General features: G+C 45.9%; 1 protein-coding gene across 1 annotated transcript; it reads right to left on the reverse strand.

Annotated features, from left to right (window-relative positions):
- Positions 1-452: 452 nt before the first annotated feature.
- On the reverse strand, positions 453-27,029 carry LOC119448507 (uncharacterized). The gene is made up of 12 exons (XM_037711767.2): positions 26,998-27,029; positions 23,054-23,291; positions 20,547-20,651; positions 16,112-16,183; positions 15,679-15,759; positions 14,229-14,345; positions 10,741-10,791; positions 10,620-10,661; positions 10,482-10,538; positions 8,255-8,311; positions 8,106-8,168; positions 453-482 (listed from the first exon to the last, which is right to left on the reverse strand). The coding sequence occupies exons 1-12, from the start codon at positions 27,027-27,029 to the stop codon at positions 453-455; spliced, it is 945 nt and encodes a 314-aa protein (XP_037567695.2).

Here is a 27,029-nt window from a genome sequence, read left to right on the forward strand (position 1 = left end):
CTGACGTCATTGTACTTCCGCGTTCAAGGACGGAGTATTTCGACAGAAAAGTCTGCATTACTGGCATTTACTCGCAAGTCTCTGTCAGCCAAGTATTTTTAATATGTACTGTCGACCAAAAAGGTTTAGGGACAACGGTATCTAAGAAAACGCTAAATATCCGAGCAGTCTTTAAAAGTAGCCAGTAAAACCGTACATCACAATGCTGTTCGCATATACCAGTCGAGGCTGGAAATGGGAATACCAGGCTGCGTTTTGAGGCTGCCGAGATATTCAGCTTTTTGTCAGATCCCTTGGTCCGTAAACATTTTTGGTCGATAGTGCATATTTGGCGGAAGTGCATTGTATCCAGTTTCGATAAATGGGCAAGGTGTTTTTATATGAAATTTCACAACTTTCTCGCCGACAGAGATCTCTTGTGAAGGCCCCATTGTGTTTACTTGAAGAACTAGCTAAGCTCCGTTGCGGAACTGTTCAGATTTCTGCACAGGAGGATGTGCGGCATATCTCAGAGATACACGCTTGAATTATATAAAACAATATTTTTTTTACATTTTTGCCATACTTGTCTAATGCTGAAAAACAAGCTTCCTGCTCTTCAGACCATGAGGGCTTGGCTCTTCACAAATGTTTAGGTCTACCTCGGTATGCCTCAACCGCCGCAACCACTGCCATCGTGAGAGCGACACCATCTCAACTTACACAGCTATACTGACATGCTTAGAGCACATATTGGATACTGTTCTCGGATTCCTCACGTCTGCTGCTTACCTGCTCAGTTCGGGCATAGAATAAAAAAAAAAGTCACAAGCCTGCGCAGCACACGCCGCCCAGTCACAGCGTAAGCTGGAGAAGCGGCTCCATAGCAGCTTAAGTTTCTTCGCCCATCCCGCTTCCAAGTGTAGGGTAGCAAACCGGTTGTGATAAACTGGTTAACCTCCCTGCCTTTCCCTCTCCACTCTTTCTTTGCTTCCTTTTCGCCAAGCACTTCAGGGACTTCGCCACCCGCCACCAAACTCGTTTGTCGAACAGAGAGCCAGCTTTACCGAGGGAGAGGGGACGCGGGGGCAATTGCGCGAAATGGGTCGTGCAAGCGCTCAGTTGCAAGTGCTGAGACTGCCAAAGGAGTTGGGATTTGTAGAACGAGGGTCGCAGCACACGCCAGGCGAAGTGTCGCAGAAGCAAGCCGGCCCCTACCTGACGACTGCATATCCTGTACAGCATATAGCAGGGTGATAATTTTAAAGTTTTATGGAATATTAACGAAATAGCCGGTTGCAAATAACATAATTCTAGTCCATGTGCTGGATTATTCATAGAGGGGAACATTACTTGCACGAGAAATTATGTTATCTGCAACAGACTATTTTTAAAAATTCTATAAAACTTAAAAATGATCACTTTGTATTGTACTTATATATTCATGTGTACAAAAAAGCGCCTCCTGATTTTTGGCGGTAACGAAGATCCGCCAGCTACACGGTGAGCAGCAAACGGGCCGGAAAAACCTGCGAATGTTTACTCCTGACCACCATCTTGTGTGCTTTCCAGTGAAGATACCCGAGGCTGCATTTTCAAGAACCATCATGGCTAACCAGCATTCCTTTGCAAAGAGCGATTTGCACCCGGTGCAAGGTCACATCCTAGCTTTTGATGTCAAGTACGCTTCCGAATACCGGGGATTACAAAGAAGGCCCACATGCTATCATTGGTTCTAAAGCTAGTTTACTTGATCACTTTTGCATCAACTGTGGGTGGACCGCGTTCATATTTAGATGGAATGTTTGGTGATTTCTGACGATTTCACGGCCGCAGTCGTCGTCGTTCCGGCCCATCTGGTCAAAGAAATATTCCAGATGTCGCATATGACCACGTCCGCATGGCCATCGTTTGTACCGATGTCGAGTATGCTTAAGAGAAATTGCCATGCAAATGGGCTGTGTTCTGCGATTCCAAAATTGCCGCTCAAAGCACTGCTTTAAAAAGCACGAACGGCACTGCTCCACGAAAGTTATGAACAGTTCATTTTACAGATAATACAATTTTACCATCACGCTCTCCAAAAATTACATCTTTTTCATTAGCAGCTGCCTGGTTAGTTCGGCATTTCCGGCGACTATACTGCTGTTGAAGTTCCCCATCCGCTAATGATAAGGTAAAGTTCCTGTTCATAGGGTACGTGGCGCATTGGGATTTGTATACATTGAAGTGCTGCCTCAGAATTACAAAAAAAAAAACTCTCTATTGTGGAGGTGGCTCCTGATAAATGAAATTAGGTGCTGCACGGAGTGCCGCTAGTTATGCACCTGTCGATGTGATAACGCATGAAGTTTGAACAGCGCAGCTGTTTAAGCTTGGCAAATTCTGGTGTGCAACGCTAAAACTGGTTGACCGCGGCGCGCGCTGCTCCTCGCTCGCTCGCTCCTCCTCTCTCGCGAGCATAGCGCGCGCGCTATGCTCGCGAGAGAGGAGCCTGGACATTGACGTCATAGCTGCGCCGAGCACGTGTTCAGCAGAGTCATGTGACCGCGCTAATGGAAGCGTGCGCGCGGCGGCGCCCGGGCGCGCTTCCATTAGCGCGGTCGCATGACTTCTCCGCGCTACCGAGATATGACTCGACCTAAGCGCACCTTGACGCCGAAAGAAGATTCTGCCCGACGAGGGAAGTGCCTTCAAGCCACACGGGACAGAAATTGCCGTCTTACGTGCTGATCCAGTCTCCCTCGCCAACAAAGCCACCGATATACGACGACACTGAGCCGATCCAGAATACCGAGAACGCGAGAATCAAGCCAAGCGTCAATGCCCAGCCTTGTCATGATAGCCTATAGCCTTGCCCTGATCAGCACGATAGCCCAACCTTGCCTAGAAAAAGCCAAGTTAAGCCACGTTAAGCCTACATCAACTAGTTGCGAAGGAACGTCGCCCAGCTCCGCTGTTTCTTCAGACTTTTATATTTATATTTATACAAAATACCCCTAAAGGCCCTCGCAACCGAGGGTATTACATAGGGGGGGGGGGCACAAATACAACGACAAAAGGAACACATGTGACACTATAATAACAAGTGAGAATTTCGTTATACAGTCATAACACTATGCAACACTATACAGAATAATAACAGCTATACAACCTACAAACAAATGTATTAAAGAAAACAACGATAATCATCATAGAAGTATAAAGAATAAAAAAAAGCCCAATGCACATCTAGATAACAGTTTACGCAAGGATTACGCTGCAGTACTAGCAGACAGTAGATTAAAAATTTATCGTGATCTGTGGTGGTAGCAACACGTGGAGGCAAAGCGTTCCAATCAGTTATAGTGCGGGGAATGAATAAATGTGCATAGTTAAATGAACGACATGATACGCGCTGGACTTTGAAAGGATGGTCGCTTCTATAAAAAATAGCAGATAGCAAACAAAGAAGGTCGTTATGAAGAGTTGAGTGATGATACAATTTATGAAAAAGTGGTAAACGTGCAATTTTACGGCGGAGAGATAGTTCTTGAAAGCCAGCACGTTTCTTCAATGCTGTGGTGCTGGTATGACGTTAATAATCAGAATAGATGAAACGAACAGCGCGGTTCTGCAGTGATTCAATTGTATTTATTAAATATACTTGATGGGGGTCCCAAATTGCCGAAGCAATTGGATTTTAGGTTGGATTAGAGTCGTATAAGCATGTGATCGGAGGTGGGAAGGGGCATGCTTTAAGTTATGTTTTAAAAGACCTAATGACTGATTAATGGATGCAACAGTAAAGTTAATATGATGGTTCCATGTTAAGTCGGAATAAATGTCAACACCGAGGTGCTTATAAGTGGCTACCAACTCAAGTGGGTTATTATTTAAGGTATATGCAATTGGAATTCGAGACTTACGGTTAGTGAAAGACATTTATGTTGTTTTAGAAGGATTAAGTTGCATGAGCCAGGTAGAGCACCATGTTGTTACTGAGTCAATGTCATATTGTAGGGCAAGGCGATCATCATTAGAATAAATGTTACGGTAAATTACACAATCGTCAGCGAAAAGTCTGATATGGGACGAAACAGAGTCAGGTAAATCGTTAATAAATATCAGGAAAAGTAAGGGACCAAGCACACTTTCTTGTGGGACGCCAGAATGTACTTGGCTGAACGCAGAATTATGGTTATTGACAGTGGTAAACTGAAATCTGGAAGAAAGAAAATCTTTTACCCATGCTAAAACAAGAGGGTGAATATTAAGCAGTGCTAATTTGGTTAATAACCGATTGTGATGTACCCTATCAAAAGCTTTTGAAAAATCGAGAAATATCGAGTCGACTTGAATACCAGCATCGACAGATGAATGTAGGTCTTGGGTGAATCCAGCAAGTTGCGTTTCGCACGAGTAGCCTTTACGGAAACCATGTTGGTACTTAAAGATGATGTTATGTTCTTCTAAATAGTTAATACCCTAGGAGTGAATCACATGTTCAAGGAGTTTGCAAACTGTGCTAGTTAATGAAATGGGACGATAATTGAGAGGCAATGAACGATCCCCAGACTTGAAAATGGGCACGACCTTAGCTAACCGCCAGTCACTTGGAACGAAACCAGATGAAAGAGACTGTGAAAAAATAGCGGACAAGATGCGATGAATACCTTCTGATGAATTCACAAGTATTTTATTGCTGAAACCTAGGTGATCAGAGGCTGATGAAGTTTTAAGTTTCGTTAGTAAAGATAAGATACCGGTCTCACTAATAATTATTTCGGACATTGAGGTGTTGGAAATATTGATTGTGATGGGGGCTAAAAAAGCCTCTTCTATGGTAAAAACTGATGTGAATGCGTTATTGAATACTTCAGCGCATTCAGCCGCAGGAATACTGCCTCCTACAGCATCGGTGACGGTTATATCGGCTTTATTAAAAGGATTGATTGTCTGCCAGAACTTTAGACGGCTGTTTGTTAACATTGATGGTAGATTGTGTAAGAAATGGCGACGAGTAGATATCAGCGCCGACTGATATTCCTTATCGCAGGATTTGTAGCGTTGCCAGTAATCGGATTGCCTGTTTAAGTCGGCCTGTCTGTAGAGGCGTTTCTTCTTATTGATAAGGCGACATAGATGGCTATTAAACCAAGGTGCAGTGTTGGTGCATGGTATGCTAATGATAGGTATGTACTTGTCGACAAGAGCAGCAAGTTTTTTACTGAAAAGTTACCACTTGGTCTCCACTGAACGTTTTCGAAAATCGCGAAGAAAGTGTTCAGCAAAGACTGCCAACTAAGCGTTTATTTCACCGAAGTTTGCTCCGTTGTAGCACCTGATTTGTTTAGTACGCGTTCATTTTCTCTGAGGCACAAAGTTCACATTTTCGGTGATTATGGAATGATCTGAAAGGCCTTCGAAGTGGGCAATATTAGAGCAAAGGTAAGTATTGTCGGCTAGGATAAGATCGAGAACATTGGCTGAAGTGGCGGAACGACGCGTCGGTTCGGAGATAAGTTGCTGCAATAAGAAATCAAGGCAGCACTGAAGGAAGCTTCGGGATCACTACGTGGAGCTGTTAATGAGGACCAATTTTTTACAGGAAAGTTAAAATCACCAAGTATTAGTAAGCTAGAACTCGGAAATCGAACTGTAAGTTCGCTTAACACACGACAGAGTTCACTTGAGAATGATGTGCCCATGTTAGGAGGACGGTAAATAACCCCAATAATGGCATCTGTAGGGCCGCATTTCAAACAAACCCACACTGACTCTATGCATGACGTGACATCGATAAGCACAGCAGTTATCTTTTTCTTGATGGCAAGAAGTACACCACCGTCCCTACGGTCCCCGCGGTCACAATGAAATAAGTTAAAAACGGAGTCACATACCAAAACGACATTGTCTGGGATCGTGTTATTTAACCAAGTCTCTGTAAGTGCTATGATAGACGCACCGCATGAATCGATTAGGGAAGAAAGAACCACATTTTTGGGAAGAACACTTCTTATGTTACTGTAAAGAAAACAAGTAACCAAATCGTCGCAGCACTGAGTGCGTGACTGCGAGGGTGATTTGGCAGCTAATTTTGGAGGACTGGAAGGAATGCGTCATTGGTCAGACACCCGCGCTGCCCAACTGGCCGCATTGTCCCAAAAATAAGGAACACTATTGATAAACAGTTTATCAAAAACCAAACGTACTTTGTAGCCTTCTTTTTTCTGATTTGGCAAACTTGAGCAGTTAGCGTCCTTTCTCGTGAACAATTTATGAATAATCACGTGAAATACTGAAGTCCGTATTTTTAGCTTAAAGCCCCTGCTCATCACAAATTCGACTTTTTTTTGTTGAAAAGCTTGGCAATAATAGGCGGGTTTTTGTTTTCAGAAAAACGACCTATGCGATAGGCCCGGGCTAGAGAAGACACAGTAAGCCCAAGTTTGTTAGAACAAAACTCGCTAACAAGACGCTCTGAGACCTCCAATGTTTCGGCCTTATCAGAGTCAGGAATGCCAAAAAAGAGGACGTTGGACCTGCGGGAACGGTTTTCCAGATCATCAATTTTTTAATGTTTGATACATCGTGAGAACTGACTCGTAGAGGCCTCCGATGTACGCGTTGACTGGTTATTAAGTTCAAGTTCTTCCACACATTTAACTAAAGCCAGCATTTCATTTTTCAAGCCTGTATTTGTCTGGTTTTTGAGCTCAAGCCCCTCTACACGCTTTGCCACAGACTGCAATTCTTTTTCCAAGCTTATATGAATTTTGAGGATCTTATTAACACTTCTAGCATGTTCGTGTGGTTCGCCTCGAGCCTTTGAATAGCATCGTATACAAGTTCTAGTTTCTCCTCCTGAGCCTTGGTCATAGGACCGGGGTTTGATTCAATGTCCCCACCTAAACTAATATACGCCAAAGGTACACAACCGTTGCACGAAAACGCTTCAAGATGTGGGGGGGGCCACGACACCGCTAAAAGACAGACATCGTCATCTCGGTAACAGGAATATTCGTAATAGCTAACCTGAAAACATCATCAACGGTGAGTGGCGTGTCATTTCGTGCGCAGTGCCGTGGCCCGAGGGGTGGTGGAATCCGCGCGTTTTATGTAGGTATCCTGGTCAGCTGGTATTGTTGCGCGTTGCCAGGTCAGAAACTCGGACGTCTCTCAGATTCGGCAGTGGTGAGTCACAAATGGGTCGAAAAAATGGTCGCAGTCGACCCGGAACGAGTCGCGCTGCGCCAGCTTGCGGAACGGGCAGGCATGTCGGAAACACTGGTAGCTGATAGCAGAATCCAGTCAGCAGCAGCACCTGAAACATCATCAACGGTGAGTGGCGTGTCATTTCGTGCGCAGTGCCGTGGCCCAAGAGGGTGGTGGAATCCGCGCGTTATGTAGGTATTACCTGGTCGGCTGGTATTGTTGCGCGTTGGCCAGGTCAGAAACTCGGACGTCTCCAGATTCGGCAGTGGTGAGCCAAATGGTCGAAAAAAACGGTCGCAGTCGACCGGAACGAGTCGCGCTGCGCCAGCTTGCGGGACGGGCAGGCATTGTCGGAAACGCTGTAGCTGATAGCAGAATCCAGTCAGCAGGCCAGCACCTGAAACAGCATCAACGGTGAGTGGCGTGGCATTTCGTGCGCAGTGCCGTGGCCAAGAGGGGGTGGAATCCGCGCGTTTTATGTAGGTATCCTGGTCAGCTGGTATTGTTGCGCGTTGCAGGTCAGAAACTCGGGACGTCTCCAGATTCGGCAGTGGTGAGCACAAATGGTTGAAAAAACGGTCCGCAGTCGACCGGAACGAGTCAGCTGCGTGAGCTTGCGGGACGGGCAGGCATGTCGGAAACACTGGTAGCTGATAGCAGAATCCAGTCAGCAGCAGCACCTGAAACAGCATCAACGGTGAGTGGCGTGGCATTTCGTGCGCAGTGCCGTGGCCCCACACTTTTAAGTATCGCACAATTAAGTAATGCAAAAGATGGGGATTCGGCACCCACCTACTACAAGTTATTTTCATCCACTTCCTTTGTACTTTACTTCTTAATTTCTACATGTCAATTATTCATAACTCTCCCAATTCTTTCTCTCGCTTCATTGTCTGTTGCCCATGTTCGACACCTTGCACTGTTCTCACCTCTGTTACTTCCTGTTCCAAGTCGCACATCTTCGAGAGGGCCACTTTCAGCAGTCGTGGCAGCTGCAAAATCAAAGTATAAATAAAGCATTTAATTTCGCCGTGAAAATGTTTCGCCCACAAGGAGATATAAATGAAATGCCACTGACATCGGAGGGGTCGGCAGGCGAGACAGGGGGCTCCTTCCTGGTAGTGCACATGCCGCCCTAAATGGAAAAAGCGGAGAGTTACATATTTCTTTGCTTACTTACAAAGCTACGAGCTTCCAATCTATATGGTACAGGGCGGAGTGGCACGCACAAAAACATCACACGAAAAAGCTCGCGCAAACAGTACTACTTGAAATTAGTCTACAAAGATTACAAAGCCGTTAGCATCAGTGTATATTTCCCGGACGGGACTTCATTGTCTAAAGAGTATTTTTTTAGCTCTAGCAAAAAAAAAAAAAAAAAAAATTGGTGTGGTTTAGCTTTGGTTAACCCTGGTTGATAGCGAAAGCTTCACTGCCCAGGCTAGGCCCATTGTCGAGCTGTGACCGAGGGTATCGTTTCGCAATGATATACAGACATGTTTGCAATAAATACCGTGTTTATTCATAATTTTTTATGCCTATGAAGACACTGCGGTGATCAGTAAAGTAGTGAGACTTGGTTGCAACTCGCAGCCGGGTCCAACTATATATACTCGGGCAACGGCGGCAATGTCTCCTTTCAGGGCTCCGTAAAGGCCTAAATATAGTCCGACGTAGCGTGAACGCGTGCACACGTTATGTCACGTTGGCGAGAACAACAGCGGCTATAGTTCGACCGATGGTTCGACGTACTGGCGCCGCCAACGTAACCGGACGCGCGGCCAATGCACTCCGACGCGCCCGGCGTCTGATGACGCTCGCCCGCGTGCCGATACGTCGGACTATAAACGTCGCCTAAATGCTCTCTTGTGGTTTGACCTCTAGCTCTCAAGGTGAAAACTGTTGAGTCGCTGACGGCTGCCCGAGGTAGCGTAATGCATGCTTCGCTTCAAAAAAAAAAAAAAAAAATAATAATAACGTAGAATTGCTCAGCGAGTATCTGAATGATGCATACGAATTTCGTAGTAACGACGTGGTGTTAATGCTCACACTCAACACTGCTGGTGATATTAGCACTGCTCAGCGGCTGCGGTCATCTTGACGCTATTACGGTAAATCACGCGCTGCGGCGACACGAACTGCTGCGGAAGGCGGCGCAACCTGAACTGATGAGGTAAGCAAACTACTGTCAGGATGAAGGCGCCAGGTGCGCTGATGACGTTCCGATACGAAGCGGACGGCTGCTCCGCAGTCATGGCTTACTAAAGGCGTGCAGTGCGCGCGTGATTTGCGCGTGATTGCGCACGTCACGTAGTCACAGAGACGCGCTCGTGTCACCAGCTCGCTCGTTCGTCGTCTTCTTCTTCCCCAGCTGGCGAACTTGAAAGGCGATCGTATTACGCGGATGGCGGACGGACCCTCGGACAGTTTCTCGTTTCGGTAACCATAGAAAATGCTTATGATAAAAAAAAAGGAAAAAAAAAAGAAAATTGCCTGGTGCAGACAGCACAATTCTACGAGAAGACAAGATAACGTTCAACAGACTGGCAAGGGAACAATGAATTCAGGATCGCCAGTCAGCCTCTAGAGCTTGTACAGGAGCCTGCTATATATCTTGGTCAAGTACTCACGTAAACAACGGCGCGAGCTGCCCTGAAGGCACTGCTGCGTTATATAAAAGACACCGGACTCAGTGACAAATTGTGACTCTGCACTGCGTTACGTAGGATGGAACGTTGACACTATGCAACACGAGAACGCCTTCGCAGACTGCGTGACAGTGCCCACAGAAACAGTTCTGTTTTGTGTGTGTGCGCGCGTCATTTTCTTTTCTTTCCTTCCTTCTTTTATTCTTTATTTTACTTATTTTTTTCTCTCTCTCTCCTTTCGCATCCCTTTACCCCTCCCCTGTACAGGGTAGCCAACCGGAGATAACTTCTGGTTAACCCCCCCCCCCCCGTCTTTCCTTTACCTTTTTCTCTCTCTCTACTCACAGGAGACACCAATCATGAGAGCGAAATTTACAGAATAATAAGAATGGGTTGGAGTGCATGCGGCAGGCATTACCAAATCCTGACTGGGGGCTTACCACTTTCTTTGAAAAGATGAGTGTACAACCGAGATATTTATAGCTATCTATCTCTATTTATATCTAGATATATATATTAAAGAAACTAATTTTGGGTTTGATTAGTTACTTTCTCAATGCGTTTTTATTTGCAGCATGACATTATGAACAAAATAATAGAAGTGGTCAAGATGATGCAGTGGCCCAACAATGCATAAAAAATTGATGTTGTGCTTACATTCAAAGAACCGGCGTGCTCCGCAGTTAACTCGTTTGCTGCACCTGTCATGAAAACCTGTGTGGGGTAGATAACAGAAAATAAAACAATTTGGCCGGCAAGGAAGACATGTATAGGTGCTGTTCAACACATACTCACCTGATGTGAACGTGATTTTTCCACCGGAAGACTTGCGGAGAGCTGAGATGAAAGAGGAAAGAAAAAAGTGTTTAAGCGATTGAGCTTGTGGCATTTAATAAAATTCTTCTGAAACGCTTACGTCACTGGAACTGTCATGTCGCGTATGTTTGAAACCCTCGCAAGTTCCTCGCTGGAATAAAATAGCACACACTGGTTAGAGCAAGAATATAATATTTTTTAGGATTTTATGATCAGGGAAATCCTTCCAGCTGTCTGCACGAAATCAAAATCACTGCTGGCGATTTTTAGAGAAGAGCATACTCTTATGTGTTCCCACTCACAATGCAGGGTGCCACTCACTCACCCACCCACTTTAGCACAGGTAAAATGCAATGATTGTACACTTTTCTTTTCAATGACAGTGGAAGAGCACATTCATGATTTGGGAATGCCTGCCGTATGCACTTTACACCATTTTTCTGTAAATTTCCTTCGCATGATCAGCGTCCCTGGCGAGTAGTTGACCTAGATAAAAGTAATCCTGCATGAAATCTAGAGGCTGACTGGCGATCATGAATTCTCGTTCCCTTACCTGGACATTGAACGTTTCGGTTGTCATCTGCATATTATTATTCAACCATACTCTTACACTTTCTCTGTGAAGGTCCTCAATCATTGGTTGCAATTCATACCTGGTTTTGCTTAACTGGACAATGTCGTCCGCAAACCGAAGGTTGTTGAGATATTCACCATTGATCCTCACTCCTAAGCCTTCCTAGCTTGCTTAGGTCCACCTATCTGGACCCCTTGTTCAACCTCTTTGACATCATGGTTTATTCGCAATTTTCCACCAGATCTACTAATGCCTAATGAGTGGCATGCGGCACAATATGTCAATGGTGGAGTTATCGGGCTATAACTAATTTTTCAAGCGAAGTTAGTATACGCTAGTTTGCGCCGGCGATGTAAAAAGCGGTCTTAATGGGGAGAAACTTGGGAGCCCCGTCAGTTTGTCAACATACATGGGAATTGGTGCATTCAGCCACGACACTTCAGCAAAACAAGGGTGTTTCTTTTGCTCAACACACCAATCAGAAATAATGTGACTCCATCAGACATTGCGTCAGTGGGTCTTAAAGGACTCAGAAGGTTAATATGTCAGGCAAAGTGGCCTCTGCTTGCTACTCAGAATATGATTAATGTAAAATGCTGGCACGAAGGGGTGGACATAGAATAGAAAACTGCTATTCCTGAGTTTGGACACTGTCTCCACGTGCGAATTATTTTCGAATAAGACGCAGTTTTTTGGGGATAAGTGACTTAAGGTTTGAATCAAACATCAGTTATCTCTTTGTCAGATTGCATATTGGTGGGCGGGAGAAGAGAAAACCAGGTGCTGTAATTATAAAGCCACTGGAAATACTTGACGCTGCAACCTGAAGATCCTGAAAATTTATTCGACTTGTAACCGGTTTGGTGTCATCGTTTGGTTCCATTTAGGGCTATAATTACTTGATTCGCATTAACTTTCGTATCGGCTATCACCCCACCACTATAACTGCATGCTTTGAACAAACTTCGAAGGCCACTGGAATTCTCGTACGGCTGTTGGATGTTTGTCTTCCAAAATTGTCGGGTTTAACATCTTCAAAATGCACACTCTGTTATGAGGGACGCCGTATGGGAGCTCTAAGAAATATTTTGACCACACGGTTTTTTTAACGTGCAACTATCTAAGTACACCGGCATTTCTTCTGCATCTGCACCCTCATTAGAATGCAGCAGCCAGGGCCAGGAATCAAATCAGCGACTTCGTCCTCTACAGCTAAACACCATAGAGCCCCTGAACCAACGTGGCGGGTAATGCAAGAATGTTGGGTCTTTGATGATGATAATAATAATAACACTAAACTGCCGAAAAATCCGAGTATCGTGAAAACAGTGCGTAAATACTGTTACTTTGATTTTTGTTTAATGCAATACTATTCTTAGCCTACTTTTCCCACTTAGCCGTTTGAGTCATGTTGCTAGCCTTTTTTAGTCCGGTGCTCCTTTTTGAAAAAAGAAACTCCGGTATTTGTCGGTAACGAACTTCGATCCCTGAGCGCTGCTGCCCGATAATGTATCTGCTCAGCCATGATAACAGGCTTGACAATGAGGGATTGATTCTCAGCGTTGCCACGCACCGGTGCGCCACCGGTGTCTTTCCGCGTCTCGGAGGACACGTGAAACACACCAAGACCCACTGACGCAATGTCTGATGGAGTCACATTATTTCTGATTGGTGTGTTGAGCAACGAGTCTCGGAGGACACGTAAAAAAAAAGGGGACTTCGTGCGCGCACCGCTGGATGGCGCAAAGTGTCCAAAGAGACGCTCGAGTGGAGCCCGGCCGGAGTACACGGCGCATACAGGACGCAATTCGGCGCTGGATCGTTACGTTCTTTCAATTCACCTTTAAAGCGGACCACGCGATATGAGAACAATCAGGATATCACTAATTACGTGAGTCCTTATTACTTGTACATGCACAACATAGGAATCTCACAGCTCTCACCATTGTTACAATGTGCACAAGTTTAATAATTGCATCGTATTATACGAAACTTTACCAATACTTGTTAATGAATCTCTCACCACCAAATTGCAGGTGTACTACCACGCGAATGCAATTTGCATTAACGATGATAAACCTCCTCAAAGAATGGGTTGTGCCTGAATTTTTTTCTTTGAACACTCGTACTACAACAAGATATTTTCTGTCTTTCACGGTGTGCTTATGCAGGGAGCACCAATAGATGCAGATGAGTTTCCCTGAATTTGAAGGTGATAGCAGCTTTATACACGCATTCTTCCAAGCCGTTTGGGATTTGAAGTGGTAAAAAAGTCGCAGTTTCACCCGAAAGGTGAAGCATCGATTGTGATAGCAAATTAGTGGACAGCTATACGAAGTCAGGATATTAGTTTTATCAACCGTATAAACTTGCAAACATTCGCTTACTAACTAAATTAAGAAGCACGGTGTCACACGCGCACAGGTAAACATGAACACACCTCGCTCGATGACCGCGGGAACTCGCTGTCAAAACGCTGCAGTCAGGAAGCATGCAGCAGCAGCAGCGAGCGAATGAACCTTCGTGGTGTCTCTCGCTTCAACGTGAAAGAAACGTCGAAAACAGAGCGCATACGAAGCTACCGGCAGTGGGCGTATTTTGTCCACATGGCAGATCGCTTTGAAGATGCGGCCCGCACGGGTGAGCAATTCGTGCACGTCGAAGATCGCTGTCAATATGCGGCGCCCGCGCGGGCCGCGTCGTAAGCGGCAGCTGCCGCCGGAGTTGAACGCCCCCTTTCCCCCCTCTCTCACTCTCTCCCTCGCGCACGGCAGAAGAAGCGCGCTTCCGCCCCTCCTTTCTCCTCGCGTGCGAGAGATTGAGCCGCGATCGTCGGATGACCCTCTCAAGCATTCACTCGCACATACAGCGTACGGCGCGCGGCGACGATTGTTATCGTGTTTTGACTTCAATACGGAACATCACGGCGACGAGGACGACGACGGCAGAAATGCGCCTGGAGTGTCCGTGTAACTTTTATTCGCAATAATAATGTAAAAAAAGTGGATAGTCACCTCATTGAGTGCGTCCTCGTAATGTAGGCTCTCAGACATCTTTTTCTGACAGTCAGTCATATGGTCTCGGATTAGTTTCTTAGGTATCGTCTGTTCGCAGTGGCAGCACACGCACATCTTGAAACAGTCAGTAAGAAACGAAAAATAAAAAAGAAAAGCGGATGTAAGAAAAAAATGTTAGTCAGCAAACTTACAAGCAGCAAGAAGGAAGAAAGCTTTCAAGGCCGGAGGTAATACCATATGTGCATAAACCTTCCGGCAACCTGAAGAAGGTGGCCAATAAGTACGGGTAGACGAGGTATTCTCGGCTCCCCAAGTCTCTGGGCATGCATCGGTCGGTAAAAGGTACCGCAATGAACAACAAAACCCAGAGCACCTTACGTACTACAATGTTGAACAGGGGTAGTTTGTGAAATCCCACTGTCATGCGGCAGAGTTTATATGTCGGGCAGACGTCCCGGGACTGTGCCTCAATGAACGTCCCGTCCTTTTTATTCGTCCGCGTTCTAAGTTGCGCACCTATATATTTACTGAATATGCACCATCAAGACCAGCTAGAAGTATTGCTAAGTAATGCTAAATAAAAAAGGGATGATTTTCTAGTTTCTGGCAGAAACATTAAAAACAACAGACAACAAAGGAAACATACACAAGCGCTGTCTCTTCTGCTGTCCGTCTGTTTTAATGTTTCTGCGCTAAACACTAGAAAATGACACACCAACAAGGCCGAAACTAAAACCTTGGAAAATAGCGGTGTCAGCAAATGCTCGTCTTGAACAGGAAGTGAAAGAGAAATTCTTGTTCATTCTACCATAATATGAACTGGTCGGGGCGCTGCAGTAAACGAATGGAACTAGAGACTGCGCATGTGTTTTATTATCTTTCTTTTTTCGATAAAACTTATTTCCTCCTCCTCCTTTTCAATCAGGTGAGGAAGGAAGGCCGCGCGGCGAGCCTTTCCTCTGCTTCAGCTTTCGCGAGCTTGCGCGGCGCTGCATGAATTTGTTGCCGTCCCGTGCTGCGCAACGATTTTGGAGATGTTTTTAGCGTGCTCTCCGTGTAATTTACGCGATGTCAACCGAAGAAGCACTGCGCAGGCTTTTGGCGCATCAGTACCCACAGTACTGCTACAGGCGATCCACTTTGCCGAATGGTACTACCGTGTTTGACGTGACGTTTTACTTCAACGCGTTCCGGCGCTAATGCAGAAATACTGTTTTATTTCTTATTAGTATATTGCCTCCAGTGAAGAGTTAAATTGTGCCCATACTTCAAACCAGTGTTTTAATACTTTTTAATGCGAAAATGGAACATTACTGACTGCACAATAAACATATGTTAAATTATACCGCTGTCACGTACACGGCACATGTAGTGTCATGTCATCGAGCAGCGGTAATCGGTCGCAGTTGTCCAATGTGTGTGTGTCTGTGTTCGTGTGCTTTTTTACCTTGGAACCCATGTTTTCTTCTTGCCTCCCGGGAGGGTAAACGGCGCTTTCCTGCTTTTCTGGCAGACGTGGTAGCATAGCCTGGCGAAAACATAGGCAATTCATGTGTACAGTGAGAACCAAAATTTAAACCAGAATATTTTACACAATGGAGATTCTTGCAAACAGAGGACCCACGCGTCCCTGCGTACGCGAAGCCCCACGCCCAGCTTGAGTTCTTTTGTATGCCTAACTTCAGTAGCACAAAAAACTGGCACTCCCTATTAACTTAACGACTATGTCACAGGTACAAAATTGTGCAAAATAATAAATTCGACTCCATTCGCGTTGGAAAGAATTCACGCTGCCATGTTAATATTTTTAAAGCGCGCTTTTCGCGGTCGTTAGCGACGTATCGATAATTGCTGCCGTATGAATAAAATACACTTATTACCAAGCCAGGAGACTGCATATCGGACTCTGTAACTTCCTTAGCAACACTGCAGACGCAGGACTTGAGGTGGGCCTGGAACAATAAAATAAAATGGTTATTTTAGCAAGAAAGCAAATTATTCAGAGCGAAACAATCCAGAGAGAAAAAGAGAAATCCAGTGTAGTCGTAGAAAGGGGGTTGAAGGTCCCTCAAGCCACGTCTGTATGAATTTTTCCTCTACCTCCTCCATTTATTGCCTGTAAACGTAAATCAATAAAGAAAAAAAAATAAGGGCCAATTAGTTTCGCAGTAACATATTGTTGCAAGAGTTATGTCGTATGACTATCCACGAGAACGCGATTCAGGTATAAGCATACCTGATTAAATCAAGCAGGCTAGGTGACTATTTGTCAGCGCCCCGTTTCAAAGGGGATGTCATTAAATCATCATCATTATCATCATCATTAACCGATTTGGCAAGAAATGGTATGGCAGTTCTTCCCTAGCAGTGTACAGTTTCTCGCCGGGACTTGCCAGTGCGTTCGAATTACGCGTACAGTCGAATAAAGCGAGGTCGAATAAACAAGTAGAGTTTAATGATATTTTAAGTGGGTTCCTATTAATTACCGTATCGTATGCTATGAACTCAAAATCCCCCTCTTTTAAAGCCCCGATTAGGTGATGGCAGTGCCTCCATGATTGTGTAGAAAGTAGCCATGTACGCATTATCCTATTAGCCAAAAAAAGAAAGAAAACGTTGTTATTGGCCTAAACAAAGACATGAAGACTTAACATAGCGCAGTCGGCTCGCTTGTTGAGGCTGAATCCATGAATTTCATATCAACTCACTGTATTTGAGAGGTAATTGATGCGTGCTTTTTATGTATGTGACGTCGCAATAGTGTAGAAAAAAATGTCAATTTTCAAGAAACGTGACTGAAATAACGTACTTAAACCACTTTCATACAGTTGCGCACATGGATCTGACCTCAGAAGCAAGATTAATATTATATGTTCAGTAGACGTTGAAAAGGAGTAAAGGTGTGTCCCCCAATTCGGTACTAAGGAACTCATGAGTTTATATTACACCAGCTCTATTCAGCAACACCGTATTGGCCTAGAAAGTATATGGCCATAAATAAATATTAAATAGATAAACATATGAATGAGCGTCTTCCGCGTTCCTTGCGGTGAGTATTGAATTTGTGGTTTAATTCAGATCGCCAAAGAAGAGATTTCGTATTTTGCGACACTCTACCTTCTATGCTGCATCTTAGTGATCTGCTATAGACCACTAAGACCAAGCGCGTGTCATACTCGGATGCACGTGCAAGAACTTGGCCCCTGCTTTAGATAATAGAACGACATAAACTGTCGATAAATTAGGCAAAACAGGGAAATGAAGAAAGAAAGACACGCCAGAGACGTTAACGACGTTGCACATGCTTAAAATAAAGTTCGTAGACGTCTAGTAAGTACATGCGTTTAGGCTAATTGCTATGCATTTTACTACCTTATTTACTAGTTCTGTACTATCCAGAGGCTAGTACAGCTAGTAACTACTGCCGTTTCTAGTACTTCTACTAGTTTTCACAAGTAACTACTAAGCCACTGTTACCACTTCTGGTCGTGGCCTATTATGCTCCGATTGTAACGGACTTACGCAAAATTTACATAATTGTAACATAGTTCATAATTTGGATTAGCAGTTATGGTGCAACGTCGTAGCACACATATATGCAGAAAGCAGGATATAGAAACTTGGGTACGACTCTGATTATTTATCCACATGTTGCTCCAGTGTTGCTCACCGGTGCAACATGTGCTCCACCAAACTAGGACAATGTATACTCTTGAAGTTGCTTTTAGATTCCGTGTCGCCTGACACCATTGTTATTGTTCTGAACTTATGTCGTTGTTGATCATTGGTTGATGGCATTAAGTATCCCATTGCTATGGTAACTTAAAGGGCCGTGCGCTGCTGGTTAGGCCCGAGCTGGCTGCCTAAGGACAACAACATAACGGAGCAAATATGTGCCACGGGATGAGACGTGTGGGCTGCAGCAAAAATCCAGAGACAACTCAGGGTGGCGCGGGTGTCCCCTGCGTCTTCTCTGGACCTCAATAAAGTTATTTCACTCACTCACTCACAACTCAGGGCATCCTAATGGAATGCAAAGGCATTCACGCAGTGAGACCCGTAGGTATTGTACACCTTCCAGAAGCACTGGGACTTAAAGTTGATGGAAGCATTAACTGGTCAGCAGTCGAACTAAACAAGATACGCTTGGAGTATTGGTGGAAAGAAAGCAGACAATAGATTGATAGGAGGATCCGTTACAGGCATAGGTAACGGTAAAAGGTCAAAGTTGTAAGGAAGAGAAAAAAGACTAAGGAGATGTACACAAAATACTGGACTGAAAAGCATGTATGGATAGCATACCTGATTAGCTCAAGCAGGCTGGGTGACTATTTGTCACCCCTCCGTTTCAAAGGGGATGGCATTGAACCATCATCATCCTTACCCAGAGTCATTGTACCAAATGTCCCTGGTAAGCATTACGTATAACAATAACTGATGCCTATTATATGGCAAAGGCATGTGACTTTTTTTGCATATGCAATGTTTTATCTTTGTATGGTTTTACAACATCATCTCCTTAATATGACACGAAAGCGGCACTTTTTTATCAAATAGGCCCCACGGTACTGTTACATTCCAGTTGCATTAGTTACTGCACTACCGAGGTAGTGGATATCACGACAAATACAGGTAGTACTTAGTTTTCAGTGTTATTTACTAGCTTCAGAAGGTTGTGAAAAGTACTATCACTTTGATGAAGATGATGATCAATGAATGTTATTGGCGCAAGGGCCACTATCACTTTACTAACTTCACTTGCTAAGTCGTTTTGGTGACAAGTAACGTGCTAGTATTTAACTTGTGAATATGACGACATTTTATATAAGATTGTACCTAGTTTGCTACTACCCGCTAGTCAGAAGGAAGTGGGGTGAAAAAAAAATGAAAAAAAACGTGGGGACGCGGAAACGATTCGTCATGTTCTTTGTCAGTGCCCACAATACAGTGTGCAGAGACAATCGCTTTCCGTCGTGCTAGAGTGTACTAGATTGGGGGAGTGGGTCCAACGAGGGGTCTGCGCTGAGGAATTTTTTATTGAAAATCCAGGTGGCGCCACCGTCGCTTTCTACCGAATGACAGGCCAGACGCTTGTCGCGTCGGAGACCCTACCGCAGCTGTACGGAGCTTTGACAGACGGATACTCGGTGGCGGAAATACTGAGATTATTCCCCACCTATCTATTGTAAATAAAATGGAAAAAGGGCGGCGGAAAGAACGCACACGACACAACAACGACGGTGCGTCGAGCAGACGACAGCTACTCAGCCCGCGAGTTCGCCTCAGCCAATGAGCGCTGCCGAAACAGCCGGAGCCAACGTTTATTGGCCGGAGATTTAGAATAAGGCGACGGCAGCGCCGCCACATGTCCCGCGTTTTTTGCTGCACCCTCGGCGCTTGCTAAGGCGTCCGCTGGACCCACTCCCCCAATATAGTACACTCTAGTCGTGCTGAACCAGTTGGACGACCAGCCTTTATCGGAAGAAAGAATACTGCAACATCGACCCGACTCAACATCGCGTCAGAAGGCCGCGCAAGCGCTCCTGCGCTTCCTGAAATCGACTGGCCTGTGTGAACGTCTGTGATCGGAACGCCTTTTCTGTTACCTATGCGTCTGTTTTTTTGTTTTTTCACACTCTCTCTCTTTTTGCACTCTTTCCAACCCCTATATGTCCTTCCTCCCAGTGTAGGGTAGCAAACCGTAAACTCGCTTCTTGTTAACCTCCCTGATTTTCCTCTCTCGCTCTCTCTCTCTCTAAGCATCATCGCACACGTGCTTCTCTCGTGCCGAAGTCCCTCTTGAAACATTTGGCGTGTGCGTCACGTTCCGGTTTCTCGCATTCTTCACTCGAGTTAAGAATGCTTACCAAAGTAACTGTCAAAAATTTAACTGTCACGATCATGACAGCTAGTTAACTCTTTGAGATGATGTGTTAGACGGCACTGCCTTCGGTATAGACCTATACTTTCTGTTAAGTACACATGTGAAGGTGGGGGAAGTTTGCCTACTATCCCATTAAATGACAAGGGTGTACTCGTGATGCGAGCACACACATTTTGAGTTCAGCGTGCATTAAAAGGAGTTCGCAGGGTCCTGTAGTCTTCAAAATGCGCAGCAACACTGTTGTGGCACTCTCAATGGATGATAGCAGGTCATCTCCGTGGTCCCAACATTTGTTCCGATAACGCTCTTTGGCCCAGTAGACTTAAAGCGGTACCAAAAGTCTGTCTTTCATCATCAAAAGAAAGGCAGTAGATGAGGATATGTTCTATGATTTCGACTTGGCAAAACAAATGCAAGGGAAGGCATCATACCTTGAGGGCGCTGAAGGTAATGAGCACAGGTTTATCTGGGCTGGTCTTGGGACAGATGATTTTCGCTTTCTTTATTGTGTCTGGTGCAGAGCAATCTAGAGTAAGCTTCAGAAAAAAGAAAAAAAAAAGAAAGAGGTCATTGACATGGGGGGGTTCTATCGTTCAGCGACAAATAATAATCTGCAGGTGAGTTGCTGCACTTAATAACTTAGCTTAGACCACGAAGCCAATGATGCAATGTAAAAGACAAAGGAAAAGGAGAGACAAGTACACAAAAGCTAGGCCTGGCCTTAGCATCGATAACTCTGAGTATGGAAAGGCATATAATGTTACGACTGTGAGGTCTGGGCATCTGCACGCGTCTGCGTCATGGGCGACTTTGCATACACTCACTTATCAAGCACGGCCGTTTTTGTGCTTACAAACAAAGTTCCTAGAGGCTTCCGGATAAGCCCTCTCGAACAAGGCAAGGCAAGTTACAACAGCATATAAATTTACAGAACTCTCTAGCTGGCACCAGTTCAACTGCAGAGTTGCAGTGTTCGACAAGTGAATTTTATTGTTAAGTAGAAAAAAAAAGAGGGCATACATGAGCTCGACGCATGGCGCACGTTTTTTATATCTGAACACGTGAAGAATACGTGTCTACAGTGTACTATGCGACAAAGTACTTTTTTTTCTTGGTTAACTTGACTGTCAAAAATGCCGGACACGAAGTTTCTCAGGGTCCTAAGCACACAGCTAGCTGCCACAGAGTGAAAAAAAAAAAAAGATCTATACCTCCTTACAGAACTTGCGAATTTGTGCTCACGTCGACTTGATCGCGTACGCGATACACACCTCGAGTTTTCTGTTAGAAATCTCCAAAGTGGTTGAACTCCGCCTATATGAATCTATAAATAAATGCGTGACTGATGATGAGATCGAACCGCTGTCTTCCAGTACTCCAGTCTAATACTCTAAACACTATAGGCCACGATTGCACACATGCTTCTCTCGGGCCAAAGTCGCTCTTCGAAACATCTGGCTCGTGTGTCACGTGCCAATTTATCGCATTGTTTCCGTGTAGCAGCTAGCACTCTGAGATGCTGTGTTCGACTTTACTGCCTTCAGTGTCGGCTCATATTTTTCGTCAGACGAATACCTCCCAAATGGGAGTAGTCCATCTCTAATTCCATCGCATTAAACCGTTTGTTCTATTAAGTAGACTGTTTAAATGCCGCTGCGAATGTACTATGCAAATGATACGGTGCGTGAGACTGCCCCTATACCATCGTCTAATTATACGTTAGCCATTTGGTCCACTACTTGGGCTTTGGATGAAACAACAGCATCTTTTTACAGCCAAGCTTTGTTAAGAGAAGTTCCACAGCGCTTTTCGTGACGTGGCGATCATGTTCGCCGGCGGTGAGAGCGGACGGCGGTGTGTGGCGGCGTTGTCGGCATGAAACGTCAATGAAATGTTGGGGCTCCTTAACCACGGGCACCATGTTGCAGCTCATATTGAATGCACAAGGAAATCCAGCAGCGCAGCCCTACCAGGCCGCCGGAACACGCAACCAGGAGCCGTCGTCGGTACAGCCGGTATAGCACGTATACAGGAACATTCGTCTGCTATAACAGAATACATACAGGGTGTCTCAACTATCATAGACAAATATTTAAGCAAAGAGCAATTGCGTTACTCAAAGAAAACCTAGTACGTATTGTTTCCAGTACAGTGGAGTAGCTGCCAGTGATTTTTTTCATTGCTGAGATTTAATTAATTGTAATTAATTATCTATCTGGAGAAGTACTGCCATAATCATCAAAGTGTCATCCAGAAAGTTGTAGAGCAACATGAAAAACTCCCGATACAGCTTTATGTTGCTCAATACGTGCTACATGAAAGTGTTTTTCCGAGCATGAGAAAGGCCCGCGAATACACGCAAAATTGCCATGCGACTGACCACTTGAGGAACTTTGCGTGTATTCGCGGGCTTCTTTCATTCTCGGAAAAACTTTCATGTAGCACATATTGAGCAACAGAAATGTGTATCGGGAGTTTATTCACAGCCGCCGCCACCGCAGACAGACCTCCGCTAATGCAGCGCTTTGTTTCCATATATGGTATCGGTGGATGCGCTCGCCGCATGCCTTATCGATGGCGTCTCCGGTGAACAGACGACGGCGCTCTACCCTCGCGCCATCTCGTAGCGGTCGTCGCCCGTCTTGCGCGGCGGCCCTACGCTTTTGTTTTCACGCTTTCGCCATACCCTCCTCCTCGCGCTCTCTTCGCTATCGCCGTCTTTCATCGCCCGCTGCGCTCCGCGTCCGCGCTTTCATTCGTCGCTGTGCTCGTTCACTCGGTTACGCCAAGGGACAACACCGACGCTGAACGCAGGAACGGGCGCCTAAGAGCTGCTCTCTAAAATAAATTCAAACAACATGTGAGTTTTCAATTTTTATATTCGAAGTTACGAGTATTTGCGCATCCCCAGTTTTTACAGTAGAAAATATCTGCTTACCTCCCAAGCTTTGTATTTCTTTCGACAAGTAGCGCACTCGAAGAATCCGTCTCGCTCGCACATGGCACGGCAGGAAGTGCAGTAGCCGTGGCCACAGGCATCTCTGTACAATCGGGCCGACACGTTGTCACACTGAATACACAGTGCTTCCTCCGGCAGCTTATCGGCGAAGGTAACCCGCAGGTCCTTGGGGATACCGTATCCAAAATCTCGCAGCAATACGACTCCTGACATGGCTCTGCGTAATTAGGGAAAAAAATAGAGTTACGACACAATTTTTACCTGGTGCCCGGTAAAAAAAAAAAAAGAAAAACACAACTGTAGGCAAAATGATCTCCCCTTCTTCTGCTTACTTGTTCGCCATATTTTTTTTTATGTAAACGTATTGCTGCAGTGCGACGTGTGATGCTGTTTAGCCATGCTCTTTTCCGCACGTAAACCACATGCAATCGCGAGCAGAAGTCTGGAAACCACAGACCTCGCAAAAAATGTTTTTTCGCTGCCTCGGCACGAAGCTGGAGAAGAATTAGTACAAACCATGTTTGCTGCTCGACCAAAGCAAAGAACTGAGAGAATCCTACGTGGCATGGCTACGACATATGACATTTTAAATTGTTTGCTCATGTCGCGTGGTTTAGTAAATGTTGTTTCCGAGAGTACATAAGTACGAGGGGAAGTCAACAAGTAAAGGAACTTTTGCAATTTCTCGCATTAGTGTTTGGTAACACTGCTATAGTATCCAGCGCTGAATTAGTGTTGTCTGCAACACTTCTATGAAACGTGTCCCTCTTATTTCCGCGTTAGTCGTTAGAGTGTAGCAGACCGTTAAACATGGCAGCTTCATTGTCGATCTGCACCAAGGAAGAAATGAGGGGAGTGATTCGCTTTTTGTTTGCGGAAGGTGTTAAACCTGCGGAAATTATTCGTCGAATGCAAGTGCAGCAGGGTGACAGCTGTTTATCGCGAAGCAAGATCTACGAATGGATAGAGCGTTTGAAACAGGGAAGAACTTCTTTATGTGACGAGGAAAGATCGGACAGGCCATCGACGTCAACGGCCGAGGACAATTTGAAAGTCGTTGAGGGTAGGGTGATGGAAAACAGACGAATCACAGTGGACGAAATCAGCAATACTTTACATATGAGTCATGGTTCAGCGCATTCCATCTTACACGACAGGCTATATTTTCGGAAAGTGTGTGCAAAGTGGGTCCCGAAAGAATTGTCGGCGCATCATAAGGCACAAAGGTTGGACATGTCTCGTAAACATGTGGCCCGTTATCGTTACGAGGCAGATGAATTTTTACAGCCAATTGTTACTGTAATGAAACTTGGGTACATCATCACGAACTGGAAAGTAAGGCTGCGATCATGGTTTGGAAACACTCATCATCTCCAGAAGTTAAGGAATTTAAACGTCAACCATCAGCTGGTAAGATTATGCTAACACTATTCTGGGACATGGAAGGTGTGGTAGCCTTTCATTTCACCGCAAGAGGCGGAACTGTGAACAGTGAGAACTATTGTGACGTGTTGCGAACTAGAGAGAAAAGACTTTATTCGAGGTCAGACTAAGACCTATAGATATTCCTCCGCCAGGAGGACCATGGCCAGCTGGTCGGCGAAGGCCGCCGACGCCAACCACACCCGCCAGTGGGGAGGTGGGGGGTTAGGGTAGTGAGGGGATTGTAGGGCTGCGGGGCAAGAGAAAAGGATGTGCTCTACATTTGCGTACGTAGAGGGGCAGTTGGGACATAAGGGGTCTGAGCGGTAACGATAAAGGTATAGGCGTGCTGGAGTGATCAAGGTGTTGAGCTGGATGGCCCTGAGGGTGCGTACTTGGGCAGTGGAGAGACGAGGGTGTGGTGGCGGAAGCGTCTGCAATGAATGCCGGAGGTGTTTGTAGTGCTGCTTCAGAGTTTTCTTATAAAAGTGTGCCTCGTCCGCTATGGGCGGGCAAGGCCAGGGGATCGTCGGCGCCCGGCTATTAATCTCGCGGGCAAGCTCATGAGCGAGCTTATTGCCGATAATCCCCGCATGACCTGGCACCCACACCACAGTGACCAAAGCAGGGGAGAGAAGGGAGAGAGCGTCAGAAAGGTCGTCATGAAGATTATCGGGAAGTCTGTTGTCGCGAAGAGCCCTGATTGCCGCCATGGAGTCCGAGCAAATGCGATACCGAGGAGAGGGAGGAAGAAGGGTTAGTTCGTGCGTTGCGTGAACGATCGCGGCCAATTCAAGGAATAGAGAAGAAGTAGGAAGTGAGAAGGGGCCAGCGGTGGAAGTGATGGGAATGCCAAGGGGGGTCGGCATTGTCACACAAGCAGTGGAGCCATGAGTTTGGTAATACGCGGCGTCGACGTAGCATGTGACAGTGTCCGGTGGAAAAGGGTCGTGGAAGTGAGCGCGGGCTTGTCGTCGTCCCTCATGAAGATGTGGGGTCATATTAGAGGGAATAGGGGCACAGCGGAGATTGCTGGGAAGAGGTCGTTGAGGAGTGTACAGAGGAAAGTCAATGGGCCGGATGCCAGCCCGCTGCAGTAGCCAATGACCCTGCGCAGAGCTGGATAGGCGGCCAAGTTGTCGATCCCTATGTGGACTCGCTACGGCGAACGCGGTCGCAGACCACCACCACTACAGAAGCTAACCCCCCGTCGGACCACGCTGACCCACACCTCATGCGTCTCTGGAGACGCCGTAAACGCCTCCTTAGTCGCATCCGCACCCAACCTAACAACATCCAGCTTAGACATACATTAGACATACTCAACACTGACATACTAACTCACTGCTCCATCTTGAGACAACAAATTGGAATCGCATATGCGATTCTATCAACTCTTCCCTCCACACTAAATCAGCCTGGTTGATCCTCCGGTCCCTCCTTGGCCCTCAACCTGCTCCTCTCCCCACAATCCAAAAGCATCTCTCCGAGCATGGTGCTACTTCCCTCCTTCAACAGGTCACGGATATATACATCCCTCCTCCACTTCCTTCCCTGTACCCTGAGTACACAGGGCCTTCCAATAGCGGTTTGGACAGCCCCTTCACTCTGCCGGACCTAGAACGAGCTTTGGCTCAAAACAAAACTGGTACCACTCCGGGTGCGGACCACATCACTTACTCTCTGTTGAAGAACATGCCTGATTCGGATAAAGAATTTCTTTTAAACAAAATAAATGAACACTGGGCCAACGGCACTCTTCCCGATGAATGGACCTCTTCCATCATTACTCTAATACCAAAGCCCGGCAAGCCCGCCACACTCTCCAACCTGCGACCCATTTCACTTACTTCCTGTGTCGGGAAAACCATGGAACGCATGGTACTCGCACGTCTCACGGATCTTCTCGACGATACTCACTTCCTTCCGCACAATCAGATTGGTTTTCCGCCCCACATGTCTACTCAAGACCTCTTTCTCCTTCTCCAGGAAACTTTCTTTCAACCTTCGAGGTGTCAAGTTCACGCACTTGTCACTGTGGACGTGCGCAAGGCCTTCGATACCTTACTTCATGACGCTATCCTCTCCCCCCTCGAAGACACCGGCTGTGGATCCCGACTCTACTGTTACGTTTCTTCTTTTCTCCGCTCTCGACAAGCTCAGTTCCGACTCGGGACCACGTTGTCCCCGCCCATCGCGCTCACCCGCGGAACACCTCAAGGTGCTGTGCTCTCTCCAACCCTCTTTAATCTCGGGCTAGCCCCTCTCGCAAAATCCTTGTCGGAGATTCCGCACCTACAGTCAATTCTCTATGCTGATGATATAACCCTTTGGTGTACTCACGGCTCACCGGGGGAGGTGGAATTCACATTACAATCCGGCCTCAACCTCATTTCCGAATTCCTTTCCCGCTCTGGTATGCAAGCAGCTCCAGAGAAATCTGAGCTGCTGCTCCTTTCCGCTACAAAGTACCAACGGTCTGTAAACCCCCTCAATCTCACTCTCGCCGGTACTCCCATCCCCCGCACGTCAT

Source organism: Dermacentor silvarum, chromosome 1, assembly GCF_013339745.2.
Source record: "Dermacentor silvarum isolate Dsil-2018 chromosome 1, BIME_Dsil_1.4, whole genome shotgun sequence".
Lineage (NCBI taxonomy): Eukaryota > Metazoa > Arthropoda > Arachnida > Ixodida > Ixodidae > Dermacentor > Dermacentor silvarum.